This window comes from Dendrobium catenatum, unplaced genomic scaffold (assembly GCF_001605985.2).
Source record: "Dendrobium catenatum unplaced genomic scaffold, ASM160598v2 fragScaff_scaffold_716, whole genome shotgun sequence".
Classification (NCBI taxonomy): domain Eukaryota; kingdom Viridiplantae; phylum Streptophyta; class Magnoliopsida; order Asparagales; family Orchidaceae; genus Dendrobium; species Dendrobium catenatum.
This window is the reverse complement of record NW_021319178.1, coordinates 14,404,374-14,417,906: the sequence shown is the minus strand read 5'-3', so window position 1 is coordinate 14,417,906 and position 13,533 is coordinate 14,404,374. Positions and strand designations below refer to the sequence as shown.

The following is a 13,533-nucleotide window of genomic DNA, read 5'->3' as shown; positions in this document are numbered from 1 at the left end:
TTTAGCAAGTTGAGTTTGAGCTAGCTCATAAATTAGCTTGACTCACTTACACCTAATATGAGACTTGGAATTAGTCTATATTACTCTCCTCTATATAAGTTGAGTTTTTGCTGAACACATGGAGAGATTATTACGTGCGGAGTTCGGACATAGAGAATTGTTCGGTTTTGTGATTGTGAACAGTAAAAATATCGTTATTGTTCTCTATGTTTTTACTATTCAGCGTTGTATTTTTACTATTCACAGTAACAAAATCAAACTGTTTCTACATCCTGACGTTGAACGTCTTCAACATATGAGAGTATTTATAGACTAACAATGCCTTGATATAATCTCACAAGACCCAAAATGTTCCTAAAGGATCTTCCCTCTCAAATGCCTAGCAAAAGGCTTCACAAGGAAACTCCAATGGCTAGCAAGCTAAAAATTTATGCAAGTATTGCTAAGAAGTATTGAATGAAAAGATGGAGAAATAGAGAGAGAAAATTCTAGAGTGAGAAGTTTAGCACTAATCTTGATGTTGAAATGGGTGGTTGGTAAGCATCAACTGACACTTGACTTTCAATCCACAGCTATTACTAATTCCAACCAAATTACTATTTCTCCAAATAGGTTCATAACTTTCTCATACCTAACAAGATGCAGTTTATGCTGTACTGAAGATCTGAGTGAAGAAAAAAAATATATTTTTAATGATTTCTTATGGTATTTATTTTTAAATTTTAAGATAATAAAAATATTCCTTCTTCAATTGAATTTAAATTATTTAATAGATTTAAATAAATATTTTTCTTGCCAAAGAAATTGACGTAAATGTATCATTATATATATATACTTGACGTAAATTATTTAAGATTTAAATAATATTCTTATATAATTTGAGCACTTGAGAAAATTTTAAGGGACAAAATTTATCCTCTTTAGAAGGTCAGTTAAATACTTAGTACTAACAAAATTTTTGCTTTTTTGTGAGGACTCGATTTTCAACTATACGAACTCTTTCATAAATGTCTCTATAATGACTCTCCATGCAAGAGAAGGGATGATGAAGTCGTACATGTTGAATCATTTTTCTTCATTGTGTTCTGTTAAGAGTCAATTTCTAATTTAAATCTGATAAAAATATCAGTTCTTTCAAAAAAAAAAAAAGAACGAGCAAAACCCTTTCAAAAAAGTTTGACAAAATTCGTCCAGCATGTGTTAAAAATAACCCTACAACTACAAAGATTGAAAAAAATAAAACGCGGCGACAATCCAATAAGAAATTAGCGATAAAGGTCCTCATGTTCATAACATCATTTTTTTCGCAAATCCAAATCCATTCCCTAAAAAAACTCCGAGAAATTCTTAATAAAAAATAGCAAATAGCCTAATTTATCCCCTCCTCTCTTCATCTTAAGTAGGAGCATAAGAGAAACTAAAGCTTCGTTTGGGACGGCTTAAGCAGTTTCTTAGTATAAGAATTTTATTTATTGTACTAAAAAGCTATTTTAAAAAGTAGCAAGAAAGCCGTCCCAAACGAAGCCTAAATCAATGAGCATGATAGAGACCTCTTATATGAGACTCCATTACATACTTTGCATATTCAAAATCTATGTTTTCATTCATTTCCTTCACTTTCATTCAATCCAAATAAAGCCATAATGTTTTGTCATTAGGAAAGGAACTCAGAATAGATTAATGGTGCAAAGCAAAATGTAAAAGAAGGTAACAAAATCATATTATCAGGTAAGGGTTATTTACAAGAGAAGACAATGAAAGTATCCAAATGCCCACTCATAATAACTACAAGAATGATAATAAAGAAGCCATTAATGGAGCTTGATCAACTTTTTAAACCCTAGCTTGCGCAAATAGGGCCTCTATACACAAGCAAATAATAAGAAATATAATCTAAGCTATAATTTAGCATTTTGAAGCCGCTAAACTATGAAGCAAATACCTCTACTTCACCATCATCAGAGGTAGATGGTGAGCCACATGCGCCTCTTTCAGGCTCCTCCACATCACTGCCTCTCATCTCTATCCCTGATTTCCTTCTTCTTCCTCCTCCAATCCTTCTTTGGAGCTCTGAACATGTAAGAATACCAGTGTTAGATGTTATGTAGTTTGCATTTAAGGCTTCGTTTGAGACAGCTTTCTTATTGCTTTTTAAAATGGCTTTCTAGCACAAAAAATTCTTGAACTCGAAATTTTTGTACCTGGAAGTTGCTTTAGAAAACAGTAAGAAAGCCGTCCCAAACGAAGCCTAAATCTTATTTCATTTTCCTTATTGATTAAATTCATGATTTGTTAAATCAGATCATTCACAAGATTTAATGGATTTAATGGTTGATTAGCTGTAAGTAGGATTAGCGAATATTGTAAATGTTAATTTAGTAAATCTTAAGAAGATTAAAATGGGAGAACTATTTGGTATGACAAGTATTAAATTCTAACAAGCTATTTGTTTTGAGACTTAAGATTTATGAGAGGATGAATCCTTAAATACTTTAATTTTTGTTAATCTTGTGAATGATGATACTTAAAACATCTCGGATTTAATCAATAATGAAGATGAAAAGAGATTTTTAAAAATAATAAGATTTAAAATCCCCATAATTCTATTTGGCAGGATTTAAACTATGTTTTGCTTAAATCTTGTCTAAAATAGGATACTTAAGGATCTCTCCTTCTCACAAATCTTAAATCTTGAACAAATAGTAAAATAGTTTATCAAGATTTAGTAGGATTTAACAGTTAACATGCCTAATAATTTTCATGTTTTAACCGTCAAAAGATTTAGGCTTCTTTTGAGACAAACAGCTTTCTAGTATAAAAAATTATAAATTTTGTACTAAAAAACTGCTTCAATAAGAATGTCATCCCAAATGATGCCTAAGTCTAGATTGTAGCACTTACTAAATCCTACTTATAGACAAACAAAGGACTATATAAAATGAAAACAAACGATCATTCATCATTACTTTTATGGTTGATTGCATTGCGTGTGATTGCAAGGAACTCTTCCCAGTTATAGTGGCTGAGCTCATGTTTCTCCTCCTCAGGAAGTTCAAAATTTGGTTGTCTGCCACACATAAAAGCCGCTCTGTGGACAGAAGGTTATCATTTGGTTAAAACACATATAAACTGCTATAAATAATATGATGACACATATTGTATGGACTATTAGTATTTAAGAGAAAAAAATAAGATATGTTCAACTTAATAAAAAAATTTTTGAAATTAACTAATCTAATGAATGTTCTTCGCTCCCCTAACAAAAAACCAAATCTAATAGAAAGTTTTATAGATTTTTTGAGTTGATGTGCACAAATCAAGTCATCAAGTCCAATTGTACTAAGTTGATGCTAACTAGAAATGATTTAGCAATTTTGGTCATATTTGTATTGAAGTTTTCAACACATTTAGGTTTCGTTTGGTTGCTTCTTAAAGCAGCTTTTTAGTACAAAAATTAAATTTTTTATACTAGAAAGCTGCTTTAAGAAATAACAAGAAAGTCGTCCCAAACGAAGACGACTTTCTTTCTGCTTATTAAGCAGCTTTTTAGCATAAAAATTTTAAATTTTATGCTAGAAAGCTGCTTTATGAAGCAATAAGAAAGCAGTAAAAAACGAAGCCTTAATCAATAGGTCATCTCTAGTTTGGTCAAATCTACACCTAATTACAAGAAGTCAAACTAGGCCATAAGGGGGTTGAACTTGGCCTATGTCTATAACTTATTAGGCTGGTATTCAGTCACAATCAAATTTCCCTTTTTCTTCTGCAATTATCCAAGGTTTAGTTATCCTCTTGGATAAAACTATGATTGGATTTGAATATTTTGATAGGATTGGATTTAATTTCAAATAGAATTATATTTGATTTTTAAATTATTTTGCCTTATAGTCTTATTTTTATAATAGGGATTGATGGTTCGTACTCACATTGACTATTGGTGATTGAATAAATGCAATTTACTAGTGAGGCCAACTAGAGGTTCTCTCTTTAGATCAACTTTTATACACATCGTTCTATATACATAGAGTTCCTTCCTCTTCCCTAAAAAAGCATTTTGTTTAGATTGAATTGCATTAGTAATTTTTATCATATGAAAATCTGATCATATTTCCAGAAGATATGTTAAAAGGAACCATATAATGATTCATAATTTGTTTGTTAAGGCACAAAATTCATCTTTAAAGAAAAAACAAATAAGTATAACTTGATTTGCAGAAAATCTTCTGTTCGAATAATTAAGCAAAACTAATCAATATATCATATGATGATAATCTGAACATATTTTCACAAAATAGGTTAACAAGTTCCAAAGGATCATTTAGAACTTGTTTCGAAAGGAACGACGCTCATATAACAACAACAACATCAAGCCTTTATCCCACTACGTGGGGTTGGCTGTATGAATTATTTTTCTCCATTGTGTTATGTAAAGAGTAAAATTCTCATTTAAATCTAATAAAGAAAGATCATTTCTAAAACTTTCTAACCAAATCTTTTTAGATAGATCAAATCTAATATATCTATTCTTCTAATTGGATCATCAGAATGAAGCCCATCTTTAAATAAAAAGAAATAAGCATATCTTAATTAGAAGAAAATTTTTCTATTTCATTAATAAATAAGCTAATCAGAAGTTTTTCAAACATTCCAACTGGTTCCTTTCATAAAAGAATCATGTAAATGGTAAATCAAATAATAAAATCATAGAGACATGATAACCTAATAAGTCTTTTATTTGAAGTACCTGTCATACAACCGTGCTGCATCTTCTTGGGAGCCCACAGTGCCTAAGTGGATCTGCTTCTTATCAACTTTGATAGCCGCCTGCCATTTCATGTTTTTGAAATAAACACCTCTCATTACGCATGGTTCTTGGTCTTCATAGAGTTTTCTACGGTATCTCTTTCTGTGTTTCATATCTTTACCTACAGAAAGAATTTTTTGAACTTTCATCTTGGATTAATTGCATCATTAAGTATGCACATAACATTACACTACAACATTTAATGCTTGTAAATTACTTGAAAATATTTGTATAATTCTCAGCTCGTATGCTGCATTTTGGGTTGCTTTTCTCAATATAGCATGCAAGATATAACAAAGTAAGTTAGAACTTAACAATAATATTGACTAAACAAGCAAACATAGATGAACGAACAAGACATCTGCAAGTGCTATATGAGTGAACTCAATCAACAATCTATTAGGACGGTTCCTCCTGAACTAGCCCCAACTCCTGAACCAGTCCACTCAGGGCCGGTTTATGTTTATAGGAGGCTGGCTAATACTGTCTCCTCTCTCCTTCCGCCCACAATAATGGGTCCCACTATTCAAATTTAATCTAAAGGGGGAAAGGAGGGGGCGGCTAGGGCTTTGGAGGGAGTTTTGATTTAGAAAGTTTATGGATTAAATAGGAGGAGGTGTTTTAGGGTTAGGGCATGCTTTGATTTGTTTCTCTTGTAGTTCATTGGCGTCTTGGGCTCTAGACTCCTTGTCTAGAGATTGGGAGAGAACGATCCTCTTCTCGAATTGAGGATCACTTGTATCTTGTTTTGAGTTTGTTTGGCTTTGATTCTATTATTGAAATCCATCACTTTGGGGCTGATTTCACCCAGATTTTTGCATTATTCTCGCTGTTTTCACCAATTAGTGATAGGTTTGCTTGTGAACTCAAGTATTTCCCTTAGGGTTACTTGTGAACTCAAATATTTCCCTTAGGGTTATTTGCAAACTCAAGTATTCGCTATCACAATCTTATTGAAGTGTAATGTACTAATACCGACAAAAAATTTAATTTAAAGGAATTATCTCTACTGAAGAGCTTCTTTCATGAAGGCAGTTATTGAAAGCAGCAGTTAAGTCTGGTGTTGGGAGAAGAGGATCATAAAAATGTTCAGTTCAGTTGGCGACACAACAGAAAATCTCAACCAACATCACCCTCATCTTCTTTCTCTCAACTTTCAGAGGAAGGGAAAGCTTGCTGAGCAAATACAGAAGGCCCTTGTAAGAATTAACGGAAAGAAATATCAAAGAATATATATGCAAGTAAAAGCAATTTGCCTAAACCAACATTCATGGGATGTGCTAAAAAGAAGGAAGCCCGAGGCATGAGAAAATATTAAGGGTTCTACAATCTCTAGAACATTTTGTTCATTGTTTGCAAAGAAACAAGAAAATGGGAGGAGTTCGAAAAAATTAAGCACACAAAGTACGCTATAAAAGCAGCCGTAGTAATTGGGAATCTAAAAAACAAAATTTATGTCTATGCCATTGTACCCTTGCATAAATTGGATAAATGTATAAACTCTGATCTTATTTATTGGATATCCAAGTGCAATAATCAAATAACAAATGGTGAGTTCATAATTAATGATAAATCAAAATCAGAGAATTAATATATATTACCAATCCATCATTCAAAACTTCACCTAAAGACTTACTATCCCACAACAACAAAAGAGAAAACTAACCTGGAAAATAGTTATCGATTTCCTCCTTTGGCGAGCTTGTAGCAGACACAACTGAAGATCCAAAGCTTATTTCATGAATATTTGTCTGTGAAGCAGACAAAAGAGAGTAAAAAGAAGGCAATATTAAACACAAATATTCAATAACATTTCCCTTCAAATGGAGAAAAAGCAAATTCATAATGATACACTTAAATAGGAAAAAGCTATAAAATTCAAGAATAGAAGCGTATTAACCAGTCATTAGACCGGCCCACTTCTAAGCGAGGCGGTACAGAGCCCGTCTCCCGTCCCTACATCTCGACCGCAGGGGCCAACAAAGCTGTTTAGGAATGATTTTTAAGGAGTTAGGAGGGAAATTTCAAAGTATGGGTTGTTTAGAGATTTCCTTTTGAATTTTATGTATTAAGTTGTATGTTTTGCTAGGATTAGGACATCTTGAATTTGTCTGGAATTTGAGATTTCTCTTAGGTTTTAGGCTCTAACGATGTCTAAAGATTTGGGAGGGTCAAATCTTCCTCTCCAATTAAAGATCCACTTGTATTTTGTATTTTCTTTCATAAGACTTTCAATAAAAAAGTGTCCTTACATGTTCTATTTCTAGTTTTCTTGTTGTTGGTTCTCTGAAATTGTTGAAATCATATATCAGCCAAGGCTTTTCCTAAATTTCTACAAGCACTTCCTATCAAAGCGCAGTGATGTGCACCCATTAATGAACTTCATGAAGCCCTCACACGTCATAATGGAGCTGATTTGAGGAGCTTTGCATCAGATTGCTTAACTTCAAAAGCGCAGATGAAGAGAACTTTTGACAATAATGGCAATAATTTTTTAAAACTCTATGTTGTGCCAATGGACTATGTAATACAACAACAAGCTAAACAAGTGGATAATAATATCATAGAGAGCATCACAGGGAGTACTAACAATATCGGTACTAAAAGAATGGGACAACCTAATGCTCTATTTCAACACTGTTGCCATTCCAATTGAAGAAGGCCTTATGAAAGCATTAATCAAAGAACAAATCCCCATAAAAAGATTTAAATTGTTTGAATACAAAAGATATAAAGAAAGAATAACATGATTAAGATAGAAAGAATAAATGTTGATATGTACTTACTGGCTTTTCACGACTTATGCTAATTAATGGCATAGGATGAATGCTGAAAGGATTCACATTTCTGCTCAGGTTTAGAGCACCACTACTCTCATTGGAGCCTGGCAATTCAACTGGAATGGAGCTTTTCCCTGAAAAACAACCAATTCAATAATATCAGATGAAAAGAGTTCAGATGACTACACGAGCATCGTTCAAGGAGCATAAGTATGGAGAGCCTATTCATCATCTGACCATCAATTTCTTTTTGTTTTAAAAAAGAAAGCCTCATAGAGACTGAGAGTAGTACCTAAAAGATAACTAACAACATCAATCTCAACATATCAATTTTTTTTTCATTCATCAACCAAGCCTTTCTATTCATAATTTGATCAAACAAAATAAAGTTATAAATGAAAACCTAAGCCATGAAAATATGAAGAGAAAAAAAAAACAGTTTTCATTAATTTTAGTACAAAATAGTAGGAAAATAAGATATCTTTAAAATAACAAAAGCAAACCACCGCACTTGAAAGGGGGATAAAAAAACACCCTCATTTAAAATGTTATTTAAAAGTGCATGATTAGACTAATTGAAAGATGAGTTGATAGTTATACCAGAACAAAGCCCCAATAGTCTTCGTCTCCTTAGGCTAACCATGGCTCACAGCAGTATTGCTGTAATGGAAGGAAAGGAGATTAAACAATTGACATAAAAACTAAATCATGAGGAACAAGTGAAATCTTAAAAAAGAAAACAATGCCAGCAATCATGTTCGCATATTAGGTTCAAGCAATAGTGTACAAATGCAACCAATACCTATGGATCTGTAATTTCTTAAACATCAAAATTCTTAAAATCCTAGCATGTGTGAGTGATGCAGCAAAAGCCCCACATCAAACCCAAGCTTAGATACATGACAAGATTCCAGAGAAAATTGCATTCAGATTAATTTTAGGTGCATTAGGAAACCTGGACCACAAAGTGTAAAGACTCCAACTTTAACATCTGCTAAGTAAATATTCCTCTTAAGAAAATATACTCATTAAACTAAGGCCTTTTGCTTGTATCAAAAATCATTCAAGTCAACTGGCAATCATATAATCCCATAGAACAAATCATAAGACCAAGTTATGAAACTATTTTCACCTAATAACAATATCATTAATTAAAGAAATATCATTCCATCACTTACTGATGAAAAAATTGAACATTTTATACAGTCCAAGTAAATAAGGTCAAAGCTTGACAGCACAAGAAGTGAAAACAATATCAAGAAACACATGATTTTGTTAGATCGGCCCCTAGTGGACCGGTCCAGCCGGCCCCTTCTGGTTCACGTTTACAGCAGGAGCGGTGGCGGCAAGAGAGAGAGAGATGAAATTCAAATTTGGAGCCAAAGGAGGAGGCGGCAAGGGCCTTTAGGTCTTTTTTGTCTAATTGTTTTAATTGTATGTCTTAATTATGGGAGGAAGATTAGGGTTAGGGTTATGTTATGTTATTGTGTTCTTGTGAGGGTTCTTCTTGGTGTCTTGGGCTCTAGATTCATCATCTAGAGATTGGGATAGAGCAATCCTCCTCTCGAATTGAGGATCAATTATATCTTTGTTTGTTCTTGCTTTTGGTTTGATTCCTATAATACAATCTACTGATTTGGATTGTTTTCAGTGGAGATATTACGATTTTATCGCCGTTTTAAATCACTCTTGTTAGTGTTTACTTGAAAAACTCAAGTAATTTCCTATCAGATTCCTCAAAAAATTAATAATACTGCATGAGAAAAAGGAATATCTTCATGAATAATAAGGAAGGTCTCAACTCTCAACATGCCAGGTAAATCTGAATGCTTTGGTATACTTCAAATATTTTTACAAGTCATTTCGGATTAGGATTCAAATAGTTGAGACTCTAATAAAACCTCCACAATGCAATGAACTGAAAGCCAAACAGAAGATTAAAAAAAATTAATGAAGCATGTCAATGATTAATTAAGAAAATTGAAGGGGTAACCCGCACATAGAATTATCATAATCATTTAAAGAAGATTAAAAGATAAAAGGCCTGCTACTAATTTCTTTACAAATATAAAATAAATAAAAAATCTCAAACAGGTTTCCATCTATTCACTTGAAGTTCCTCTGTTATCTTTCCCTATCAACCCAAATTCATTAAGCTGATCAACCAAATTAAACTACTCAGCAACCAGCAAAAAGCTCAAAGTGAATATAAATGTAAGAATTCAAACTTCAGCAACCAGAAAGAAACTCCTAGTGAATAGAATTTTAAAAATTCGGTCTGCAAATCATATAACTAAGTTCAAATTCACCCATCAACCCAGCAAAAAAAGAAAAAAAAAATCAACCAGTTTACCCGTATCATCCCAACAAAAAATCCATACAAGCTCCCATATCTTAGGAAGAATCCAAATCCATTCCATAGATGAACCATAAAAACGCAAGAAATAGCCATCGACATCTTAACCACCATTACAACCACCATACAGTCTGCCGGCCTATCATCTAACACAAAAAACTCACCATTCCTCCAACACCAAAGCTCAATTCCAAGACAAAAAAAAAAAAAAAAAAACAAAAAAAAAAAAAAAAAAAAATCAAAACAAGATTTAGCTCAAGCAGAGACACCAACCAAACATCCCACATCCATCAACCACACGAATCTCCTTCACCTAACAAAACCCCCCACCCACCAATCAATCCACCGCTTTCCACAACGCAAACGCCACCCCAATCCTAAAACCAGCAATCCATCTATCCAATTCATCTCCCAGAAAACCAAAGCAAAATCCATAAGACGTACGCATCAAAATCACAGCACATAAACCCCGGTCGATTAAAAAAAAAAAATCAAAACACGCGGAACGCTCAAAACTCAACCCAAAGCTCGCACCTGTCTCAGATAAACCTCTCCGGCGAGAGGATATCCGCCACCACAGAGGTCAGTGAGCGGCGGAGACGATGTCCTGCCACTCGCGGCCACCACCTTCCCACTCTCCTCCCCCGTTCACTCTCTCTCCTCTCCTATTTATTAACCTTTTCAATTATTTTTCTATTCGGCTTTCCTTATATATATATCATGGAACGTTATTCCCATCCTACCCCTCCACCTTTGCCCAAAATACTGTGGCCGGCACTGGCCGTGTAAGCGAGTCAAGCCTATTTCTGAGCCGGCTCGGACTCGACTCGAGAAATAGCTCATGAGCCAGCTTAATAAGCTAGTGAGTCAGATTTGACCCAGCTCTGATTAGACTTGTTAGCTTGTGAACCGACGACTCTTTTAAAAGATATTGATATAAATTATACTTAAAATATATTCACATTTAGAATTTTATGTGCAAATTATTTAAAATATTTTAAAATTATATTTTAATTTATTATATTAAGTAATTCTATATTAGTTGTGGTCTAATTTCTCATCCTTTTAATAATTTATTACAATAATAATTTGGATCATAATTGTTGTGGGTTGGAATATACGTGGCTATAGAGTTAAAATTTGTCTCAATGTTATACGGATATACAGCACACAACAAGGAATTCATAAATACAAGCTTTTTTACACGGAAAATCTTGGAAAAAGAAAAAACCACAAGGTTGCGCCAAGTTGAAATGATTTCACTAATATTTGAAAATATTACTAATGATTGATCCGTCCTATAGAGGATGATCATATTACAACAATCAACTTTAGGTTGAAATCTAGTGATGAGTGGAGATCAGACAGAAATTCGACGACGTTATGTGGTCGAGCGGGAGTCCGTTGTCAATTAGTTGCCAGGCTTCCGGAGTCAGTCGGTGAACGAGTGGAAGTCTTGCATCAATGGATGCCCGGGCAGAAGTTTGGTGGATGGACGAAAGTCAGGCGATAGTCAGATGCCAGATGAAAGTCCGGCGATGATCTAGAAGGAGTGGTGATAAGATAACTCTAATTTCTTTCTCTTTCTTGCTTAGGTCCCTTTCCTATGAGGAATGATGGTCTATTATGTCATCTGAGAATGACATAACCAATAAATATGAGAGATATCAATAATAAATTGAGAATGGTTTAAATGGACGACTGATGTTAATCCCCTTGATCATGGACTTTTTACTGAACATTTGAATATCTTAATGATATCAGAATTTGAACATCTTGGGCTCGTTCGATTTTTCTCGTCGAGCTGCTCAATTCGATTATAAGCATGTCACTTTTAGAATTCATGTGGTCATCCAATTTATAGTTTGAACTTTCCAAATGTGTTTTGAGTCTTTAATTTGGAACTATTTGGGCTCGGATTAAGTCAAATTTAGTGTTGTAGGGTTGGTATTTTCTAGACGTTCATTTCGACTATAAGTTTGCTAGAATCGAAATTCGGATGGTCCCAAATTTAATTTCGAAAGTTTCCAACTTGATTTTGCCTTGAGATTAGTGTCTGATCAAGATAATTTTTTGATGATATTGTAGAAACGTATAACCCGACGGTACAGAGGAAGAAGAAGAACAAATGAAAAACTTTATTAATATTTTTCCTTCCCTTGTTTACAGATATACAAGTGTATTTATAGAGCTGCATATAAGATAGGTACACGTGTCGGCTAATGATAGGATAGCAATGTAAATTAAACCAGTGGTTCTTAACATGCCCCCGCAAGCTGAGTATTGGGTCCAATGGTCAGTTTGTTGCGAAGTAATTTGTACCGTGGAGTATTCAATGGTTTGGTGAGAATGTCTGCCTTTTGATCCACGGTATTGATTGGAAGCAGCCGAATTGTGTTGTTTTGAATGTTATCCCGCACAAACCTTTGATCAATTTCGATGTGCTTAGTGCGAGCATGAAAGACAGAATTGTTTGCGAGAGCAATCGTGGATGTGTTGTCGCAGAAGACGTCGACTAGCTGAGTGTGTGAAATCTGAAAATCTGCAAGAAGTCGCTTGATCCAAATTGTGTCCGCGGTAGCCGATGCAAGCGCTCTGTATTCCGATTCTGTGGAAGAACGGGATACGGTAGTTTGTTTCTTAACTGTCCAAGAGATTAACGTTTCTCCAAGAAAGGTGCAGAAGCCTGAAGTAGATCGACGGGTGATTGGGTCGGATGCCCAATCGGCGTCTGAATATGTAGTTAGATTCAGGTTGGAACGTGTGACTGGTAGTCCAAAATCCACTGTCCCTTGTATGTACCGAAGAAGTTTCTTTAGCATGACTGTATGAAGCGGTTCGGGGCTGTGCATGTGTTGAGAAAGGGCGTTGACAGCGTAAGATATATCAGGGCGCGTTAGTGTCAAATATTGTAAAGCTCCGATTAATCTTCTGTATAAAACAGCGTCGAAGATCGGAGTTGGTGGAGGAGACAAAGCTGCGGGTTTGGTAATTGAAGGATTAGCGACCGAGTTACATTTAGGTAACTCGGCCATTTGAAGAATAGATTTAGCATATAGAGATTGAGATAGAAAGTACTTATCTGGATATCGATCAATTTTGATGCCCAGAAATTGGTGTGCCAAACCGAGATGCTTCATTGTGAATTTGGATTTGAGTTTACCGACCAAGTCATTCATAGCTTGGGTGTTGTTTCCGGTAAGTAGAATGTCGTCCACATAGACGAGTAAATAAAGACGAACGTTGTTTTGGTGAAGGATCATGAGCGACGGATCGGCCTGGCTTTGAGAAAAGCCAATTTGAAGAAGATAGGATGTGAAAGTAGTATACCATTGTCTGGGAGCTTGGCGAAGACCGTATATCGCCTTTTGTAACTTACAGACATAATGCGGATGCGAGTTATCCTCAAATCCTCTAGGTTGGCGCATAAAGATTGTTTCTTGAATGTCGCCGTGCAAAAAAGCATTGGCCACGTCCAGTTGATGTATTTCCCAATGGTGAAACAGGGCGATGGTAAGTAGAATCCGTATAGTGGGTAGTTTTGCGACCGGGCTGAAAGTTTCGTGATAGTCTAGTCCATATTCTTGTTGATT

The 13,533-nt window shown here is 34.6% G+C and overlaps 1 protein-coding gene across 2 annotated transcripts; it reads right to left on the bottom strand.

The window, feature by feature from the left end:
* Positions 1-1,698: 1,698 nt before the first annotated feature.
* Positions 1,699-10,617, bottom strand: LOC110099287 (ethylene-responsive transcription factor-like protein At4g13040). Of its 2 annotated transcripts, none has more exons than XM_020826383.2 (7): positions 10,475-10,617; positions 8,185-8,244; positions 7,591-7,718; positions 6,471-6,555; positions 4,745-4,925; positions 2,967-3,088; positions 1,699-2,070 (listed from the first exon to the last, which is right to left on the bottom strand). In XM_020826383.2, exons 2-7 carry the CDS (start codon positions 8,225-8,227, stop codon positions 1,928-1,930), a joined length of 702 nt encoding a protein of 233 aa, XP_020682042.1. In that variant the 5' UTR covers positions 8,228-8,244; positions 10,475-10,617; the 3' UTR covers positions 1,699-1,927. The 2 variants fall into 2 exon arrangements, with proteins under 2 accessions (XP_020682042.1, XP_028551947.1); XM_028696114.1 differs by having other exon boundaries at positions 2,967-3,067.
* Positions 10,618-13,533: the final 2,916 nt, after the last annotated feature.